This window comes from Ctenocephalides felis, unplaced genomic scaffold (assembly GCF_003426905.1).
Source record: "Ctenocephalides felis isolate EL2017-DRISC unplaced genomic scaffold, ASM342690v1 CF-g0.4_SCAFFOLD_00845, whole genome shotgun sequence".
NCBI classification, from domain to species: domain Eukaryota; kingdom Metazoa; phylum Arthropoda; class Insecta; order Siphonaptera; family Pulicidae; genus Ctenocephalides; species Ctenocephalides felis.
In genome coordinates this window covers 55,720,336-55,729,205 of record NW_020536999.1, presented here as the reverse complement: position 1 = coordinate 55,729,205, position 8,870 = coordinate 55,720,336, and the positions used below count along the sequence as shown (strand labels likewise).

At 28.9% G+C, this 8,870-nt stretch overlaps 2 protein-coding genes across 2 annotated transcripts; one reads left to right on the top strand and one right to left on the bottom strand.

The window, feature by feature from the left end:
• The first annotated feature begins 2,212 nt into the window (after positions 1 to 2,212).
• LOC113386153 (UMP-CMP kinase-like) lies at positions 2,213 to 3,358 on the top strand. The gene is given in 6 exon segments (XM_026623955.1): positions 2,213 to 2,350; positions 2,416 to 2,566; positions 2,628 to 2,876; positions 3,041 to 3,064; positions 3,067 to 3,128; positions 3,131 to 3,358. Coding segments are annotated over 5 exon segments (639 nt in total). The 5' UTR covers positions 2,213 to 2,350; positions 2,416 to 2,490.
• Positions 3,359 to 4,151: 793 nt separating this feature from the next.
• LOC113363541 (SUMO-conjugating enzyme UBC9-A) lies at positions 4,152 to 5,719 on the bottom strand. The gene is made up of 5 exons (XM_026606035.1): positions 5,456 to 5,719; positions 5,262 to 5,345; positions 4,632 to 4,894; positions 4,291 to 4,363; positions 4,152 to 4,170 (listed from the first exon to the last, which is right to left on the bottom strand). Exons 1-4 carry the CDS (start codon positions 5,519 to 5,521, stop codon positions 4,297 to 4,299), a joined length of 480 nt encoding a protein of 159 aa, XP_026461820.1. The 5' UTR covers positions 5,522 to 5,719; the 3' UTR covers positions 4,152 to 4,170; positions 4,291 to 4,296.
• Between the last annotated feature and the right edge of the window lie 3,151 nt (positions 5,720 to 8,870).

Below are 8,870 nucleotides of genomic sequence, written 5' to 3'. Positions count from 1 at the left end.
TCCTCTATTAAAGTTCAAATTCACACGCCTCCCATTCCCTGTTTCCCAATCAGTACTAAGGAAAAATTTTACAGGTATGTAGTGCTTTTATATATGTACATTCATTTTATTATTTGTGTTACATATAAATCATTTTTGTAGGTACACCATCAAGGAAATCCAGAATAAGATGTCCACTCCCTCCCTGCTCCTCTGTTTTTTCTAGGTACACAGGTTTATACGATATCATATTGAGTTTTATCACAAAACTACAATTGATTATGAACAGTTTGTGTTTCAAAACATTAAAGGTTTGAAGTCTTCTCTCTCATAATTTATAACCCCAATTACACAATTACCTACATTTTTGACTTTGTAGATTTTGAATTGTGGAAAACGGACATAGAGCGGAAAGAGTTTTCGCATTATGTAAAATGCAATTCAGGATATAAATCAAAAACTGATGACAAGACAATTTATTTCGATTGCCACAGGTCATATACAAATGACCAAAAACCCACTGTACGCTTGTTTACTAAAACGAGCAAAAAACCGGATATGCTTGCCCATCAAGGATTGGTTGTACTATTAATCACAATGGAACAGTTCATGTTGAATTTTGGAAGACACATGTGGGACACAGTCAAGATATAAAATTTATTTCGTTAGATAAGAACCTGAAAGAACATATCAAGGGTAAATTTTTAATTGACTTGTATGATTATAAAACTAAATACATTTTTGTTTTATTAATAACTTCTACAAAAAATACGGTTTTTCGGTTGGTGGAAGTTATATAACAAGGGTTCTGTCCATACTTCCATTTAAATTTAAAATTCAGTTTTCATTATTGTTCGGTTTACTTTGTTTGGTTTGGCTAATCATTTCTTCAAAATGCAATTTTTTTCTCTTTTTTATGTTTAATTTCAATGTTTATATTTATTCTATATTTTTATATTTATTCTATATTATTTATATTTATTCTATATTATTTATTACATGTTTCCTGTGACATGCTTTTATTGTAAATAGTGTGTATATATTTTGAATAAAAATATTTGATGAAATAAATAGATGGTTTTAATTGTGTTCCTTATTACCTATGTTAATCATTGTTAGAAAAAGTAATCAGATCACTTAAAGATAAAAATAGGCAAAAATATCGGACTGAACTTAAGTTTATTACATTACTATACATATGCTAGCATTTAATATATATATATATATATATATATATATATATATATATATACATGCATACATATGAGTTAAGTTCTAATAATCAGATGTTACATGCTACAAGACTCTTGTAGCTATTTTGATTGTTCAGGCTGAAGTCCTAATCTTAATTCAGTGAACCCTACAATAGAATTAAAACACACTAAGCAAACAAAAACAACCTGAATAACATTTACCTGGGTAAATAAAATAACTACACTAAAACACTCTGCGAAGCCCTAATTAAAAATTCCTAATAATTTCTAACAAAACTGTACTAGGTTTTGAATAACTATATGTTTGGTTCCCTGAAATAATATGGTTGTGAAGAGACAATGTATGACCATGTAAATGTAAAAGAACGCTTTCGTAAATAATTATATACTTACATTTGGGATTTCTATTTAACTGTCTAAAAGGTGTCTAAATGTGAGAGGTGAGAGACAATATAACAATGGGTGTACTATTTTGACGTTTGACAGTTTTGTTTTTTTGTTTGACAGTTTTGTTTGACGCACATAGGTTTTTGTCTTTCAATGTTGTTACACTTTTTTTATTCTCGGTTGAGCGTCGTATGTTGGTATGACAAAGAAATGTGATATTATCATAAATTAGCTTCGTGTAAGTAAACATAAACGCGCCTGAGAAGTTCCCAGAAGAGCCTTTAGCTTTCAATGTGATCAATTTGGTTTAGAAAGCCTAGACAATATTAGAATACCCCGTACCCCGTGTTAGAAAGGATGCATTTCTCAAATCATTTACATATTCTGATGTAAAATTAAGACAAACAAAATATTTAGCATATAAAATGTTTAGCCTTCTTGGTACTTTAAATTTATATTTAATATTATTTTATATCAAATTAAATCATACTTTAACATTTAAATTTCTTCATTTTTCTATATATTTGGTATAAAAACATAATGAAATATCTAATAATAATGTTCAATATAAAAAATATTTTCATCATTTCAACGAGATTCGCCAGAGTGCTCTGACACAGGCGATGAATGTATATGAGCAAAGATTTACATATGATTTTCGTCGAGAATAATTGTATATTATCATCAAGTAATAAAATATAACTTTTTCCCCCATTTGTTTATATTCATCAATTAATTATTGAGCAATGAATTGATTATTTGACTGCATGGTTGGTTTTGTGTGCCATTTTGAATTGTTTTTATAACCGTGTGATCATGTTACTTGTTTTTGCAGTATAACCAAATTGTAATTCCACGGTGCAATTAAATTAGCTTATCGCTCGTGTGCTTATCTTCTTTCATACAGTAAATGACACAACGTATATTAGAAAGGGTTAGGAAAATGTTGCCCCAAGTCATTTTCGTTCTGGGAGGACCTGGATCAGGTAGAATATTAATGAAATATATCACTATTATGCGTTTTTGAATCTTTCACTTTTTTCTTAGGAAAGGGTACTCAATGCCAAAGAATTGCCAATGAATTCGGTTTTGAACATCTTTCGGCCGGCGAGCTTTTACGTCAAGCTAGATCTGATGAACATACGCCTCACAGGGCCATTATTGATGATTGTATTGTTACTGGAAAAATTGTACCGGTTGCAGTAACATGCAGTTTACTAGAAGAAGCTATGATTAAATCGGGAAAGTCAAAGTTTCTCATAGATGGATTTCCACGAAATTATGATAACTTAGAAGGTTAGTTGAACAATGCTCTTAACTGAACAACCCATTTGCCTATCTTTCACTAGGGGTAATTTGAAAATAATTTACATTTACAATTGAAAATGAATTGTAAAAATCTGATACACTATTATAAAACCTAATAAACTTGAATTAAGTGATTTTGTTTTTTGTTCTAGGGTGGAATGCCACAATGGCTGATAAGTAAAATTATTGTTTGTTTTGTTTTTCGAGTGTTCTGAAGAAACTTGTACCCAAAGATGTTTAGCGAGAGAAGTGCTGGCTCTGGCCGAACCGATGACAACCTTGAAAGTTTGAAAAAAAGATTTGAAACTCATATGAATCAAACAATGCCCATTATTAATCATTATGAAAAAATGAACTTAGTGCATAGAATTGATGCTATGAATTCTGTAGATGAAGTGTTTAATAGAGTCAAACTGTTTACAAAAAAGTTTAGCAGAAAGTGGAGATTCTTAGAGATTCAATTATTTTAATTTATTGAATTATAAGGCATATGTGTTTATATTTAAATTAATTTTATATCAAATGCCATGTAAACAGCAGATTTTACCAAATCCTACTTCACGTATACTTTAATGTATTGCTAGAAAAAATTTGATATTTTTAAAAATAGGCATGCCAATGTGGTTGCCTTCCCATTAGTACAAATTTGGGTTTTATATACTTATTGATACAAAACAAATTGTATTGATTTTTATTATATTGTACAACAGCAATAAATTAATAAACCCTTGCTTTTACTTTTATGTAATATAAAATTTGCAATACATGCTTGCAAATTAGTCAGTTGACTAAACTAATTGAAAATGTTAAAGCAATGTTAGGTTGTGCAAAAATAAATTAGTAAAGGGCATTAATAATGCTATTAGTTAACTAATAGTGTCTTAATAGAATTGCTCAAATTTTTTATGATGCTCTGCTATTTTACTTGATTAGAAAGTGCTGCGAATTCAAAGAATGAACACAATTTTCATTATATATTGAGTAATATTTGTTTAATTTTGGATTGCTGTAATTATTCACTCCGCTTCTAAATAAATGAAAAGATAGAAAAAAGTACAATTAGTTGTAAAGGTCATAATGATTCTAAACTTGTATGTTCTTTTGCAAATTTATATGTTAAAGAAAGTCTTTTTTAAGAAATGTATATTTAGATTAACTTACAAGAATTATAATACCTATAGTAAAACTTACTTATACAATTTAAAACTAATTTTTATCATTATGCAGTGTCAAAAGAAATATGTATATTTTTAAAACGTACCAGTTTCTGTATTTCCTGAATCTGTAATAAAAAGTAAAAGTTTATTCAAAAATATATTTAAAAAATCTAAAACAAAACTTTGACAAAGAAGTCTTAGAATAACCTGTATATTATTACTTATGGAAATTGGTATCTATTTACAATTAATTAATCTATGGCGGCCATTGCTCTTGCTTGTGCTTTTACCCTTTTATCATATTCCATTCGATTTTGGCTGAAAAAACAAGTCAAAGCTATTTTATTCAGGTTAAATAAGTATTTATATATATGTTGAGATTCTCAAATTACTGCTACTTAAGAATATGTTTAAAGATAGATTTTAAAGTATCATTAGCTTGGATATAAAGAATGAACTGTGTATTTAGCAATAGTGTTGAATAAAATTATTAAGTAATTATTAAGTGTTATTTCAATCCTAATAAAATCTAGATTATGCCTTAAATGAATTTATAGAATATTACTCTGTTTATTAATACCCTTACCAGTATATAGTATATGCTTCTGCTTGAGCGGGATCTTTTACATTAGGCTCATTTAACAAATCCTGAATCCCCAATAAAATTTGTTTAATAGTAATTGCGGGACGCCAATCTTTGTCCTCATCCAGCAAGGACAAACACACAGTTCCTGACGGGTATACATTTGGATGAAATAATGGTGGATCAAACTTACATTTTGGAGGTGTTGTTGGATAGTCATCCTTGAAAATCATTTTTAGCTTGTATAAACCTCCTTCCCAAGATGTCTGAAAATTACAAAAACTTTTAAATGTATAATAAAATAAATATGAAATATTTCACAGTAAAGTAATATTTATTTATTTATAAAAACTTGACACAACTTAGTTAAAATCTGGGTACTCCGATTTATGAATTTGTAAAGCGATCGGTGAATTCTAAAACTAACTGTATAATGGAATATACAGATTATTATAAAGTATAAACATTTGAAATATTGAATATATAAAATTACTTTTATTATTAGTTTATTCCCATGTGAGATAGAATGTCACTTACAGACATATATTGTTACATACATAATTCAAGAATGCTCATTCGTAGGGAATGGCTATAATATATGAATTATATAAACCTCAATTTTAGCAAACTTACCGCTTTCTTGCCTGGAATAGCGCAATCCCATGTCATGAGATTTAATGTACCATCGGCATTTTTCATCGGCCTGGCGACGAAGCCCTATAGAAATTTCCAGGTTATGTTTTATGAAATAATGACAACCATTCGATTTGTTCGAAATATACAAACATATAATTCATAAACGGTGTATATAATGAAAGTGTACTTACAAATGGGTGATCTTTTCGCCATGCTTTTCTTTCTTCGCCAAGTCTTGTAACCGCTATTCCTGACATATTTCAAATGATGCAAAAATATAACAATGGCAAACTTAGGAATGCACTCGGTGGGAAAAAACTTTGGCGGACTAATACTTTTGTAGGTCAGGTAAGTTGAAATTTGTTTTACAGTTGTAGTTCCCAAAGTAGTTGAATTTTCCAAATATCTAGTTTTCGATGGCGCTAAATTTTATAACAATAGTGCAAAATGGCTGAATTTACTTGGAAATGTAATCTGTACTACACAGTCCTACGTTCTGACTGGTGGTGAGATTGCTTTTTCACTTTTATGGCATTTAGTAATGACTTCCTTATGTTGGCTACCCTTACAGGAAGAATGAATACTGTCAGGTAAAACAAAACACGCGGGATTTTTAAATTGATATTCACCTTTTTAATTATTTCGAACGTGGTGTGCTTTCGAATGCTATTTAAATAATGTATTGCATTTATTCTCGCCTTCTAACATACGCCAAACTACCCTTTTACTTGAATTAACCTTTCTAAATCTGATTGTATTCAATATTATTGTAGATTTCAAGTAAAAAATAGTATGTTTTCTAATGATTTTCTGTAAAATATAGATGCTAAATTGATTAGTAACAAAAATAACAATTGATAATAAAAAAAAACTAGTGGTATATGGTATCGTCCTTAAGGCAAATTGCTGGAACTTCCCGCAGCATAACGAAATCGAGGAGTATTAGATGTTTTCAAATAGATTATTATAAATAATGTTACAATTGTCTAATATTTATTTAAAAGAATTAATATTATATAAACTGAATTACAGAGTTAAAATTATTTATTTGAAGTATGCAACTGAGCTTTAGAAATTCAGCCAAAATTAACATTAAAATTTAAATTAATTTCGATATACAAAAAAAAAAAAAAATTTAAAAAAAATAATATTGAAAAAAAAATGAAACAAATTTTTTTTTCAAAAGCAATTATTTTTATCAAACTTATTTTATCAAAACGAGCAGAAAGTTTTTTGAATCATTCAAATCATATGCATTTAGCTCTGTATCTTCGAAATGGCTGGACCTGTCTCTGCCAAAAACTAATCACCTCTTCTCTCATTACAAATTGAATATTATTTAGATCATTCATATCGGATACTCCGTTCTCTCAAAAACTCGATTTATATTTTCTGCAGTCTTTGCTCCGTATCTCTGTAACGGCTGGACCTGCCTTTGCCAAAAACTAATCAGCACATCTGCCAAAATGTTCAGAAACCTTCAAAACGTGAAGATGCGCAAAAATTTTCATTTTCGATTTTCGCCCATTACTAAATATAACTACCCTACTGGAAGTTAATAAGTATGAAATTCTTTATTTGTTTCATCTTGTTCATTTGATGTAACAAATTGATGTAATGAATAAGTACTCATATTGGATACATATATAGAATATGTACAGCGGATATGTAATTAATATAGCAATTAAAAATGTTAAAATATACGACTAAAACAGATAAAAAAAACTAGTGGGGTGTATGACATCGTACCTTAAGGCCAATTGCTGGAACTTCCCGTACCGTAACGAAATGTTCGACGAATACTGAATGTTATTATGTAACATTGTCTAATATTTATAAGAATTATATAAACTGAATTGCAAAGTTAAAATTATTTGTTTAAAGTATATTAGAACTATAGTCAGAATTAAAATAAAATCTGAATTATTTTCGATATACGAAAAATTTTTGTTTTGAAAAAAAAAATTGAAACAATTTTTTTTTCCAAAATCAATTATTTTGTTAAGACAAGCAGAAAGTTCTTTGAATAATTTAAATCGGACGCTTAGTTCTCTCAAAAACTGCCATTTTTTGCACATTTAGCTCCGTATCTGGGAAATGGCTGGGCATGCCTTTGCCAGAATCTGATACACACTTCTCCCAATCATTACTAATTGAATGTTTTTTAGTACATTCAAATCGGATGCTCCGTTCTCTCAAAAACTCGATTTTTATTGTCTGCACTCTTTGCTCTTTATCTCCGTAACTGCTGGACCTGCCTTTGTCAAAAACTAATCAGCTCATCTCCCTATCAATAGTAATCGAGTGTTTTTTGAACCATTGAAATTGGTTGATCCGTACGCCCGAAAACGTGAGTGGAAATTTGTATCCATACATACATACATACACACACACACAAACACATACACATCCATTTTCTGAGGTATGCCAAAATGTTCAGAAACCTTCAAAACGTCGAGAAATGTAAAAATTTTCAATTTCGATTTTCGACCCATTACAATAACTTACCTTACGGGAAGTTAAAAATGTATAATCCGCTAACAAACTTAACTAAAGGTAAGTGCAAGAAGAAAAATCCTCCCGATATTTGTAAATAATCAATTTAATCAATACAAAAATGAGATTTAGCAACTTTCAAACTAGAGGCCCGCACGTTTGTATATTTCAGTGTACTTAGGATCACGAATTTTATCATCATCAAAATTGTGATATATTTTTTATTTTCCAATACTTTACTCTATTTTTGTATCAAAAGATTCAGAATGACTTTGAACATAAAATTAGAAAATTGGATTTTCTGGCAAAAACATATGCTGCTTCTTCTTCAGACTTAGCTTCAGACATAGCTTGAAAACTATAATCAGAAAAGCTAAAAATAAACGTGAAAAAATGAATAGTGAAACACAAACGTTGAAATTTAACTATAAAAAATGGAAAATAAGTTTGTTATGATTAATTATATTGTCAACAGTACTGCGTGGATTCTTTGTAAATTGAGAAAATGTTGCCTTAGGTTATGTAAGTTAAATACATAAATGTACAAATATATTCAAAAATAATTATTATCAATGGCCTGTAATACATGCAGAAGATTTTAATATGAGTTTTGTTACCTGCAGCTAAAACAGGTAACATGAGTAAAACTTCCATACATAAAAGCACAGTAACCTTCTTTAACCAGTTAACTGTGGCGTTCCATTCAAACAGTTTTGTGAATATATTTGTCAATCGCAGAGTAAATTCATCTGGTATCGAATAAAAAATATGGGTTATTTTACAAAATGGAAAAGTATTATTATTACATTTTACTTCTATGTTTAAATAAGCATATATTACATACAAATTAAATGAAAAACGTAATAAATTCAATTAAATATTATACATATATATATATATATATATATATATATATATATATATATATGAATTCAAATTCTTGCTGCAAAATGTTACGAACAATATAAAATATTATTAGAAGTCCATTAATAACGTTAGCAATTTCTAAGAATTTTTGGACCCACGCTTTCCCTTGGCGATAGGTGGTAGTATTTGAAAAATAAATACACTAGACCCCCCTCCCCTATGTGATATTTCGTGATTTTTTGC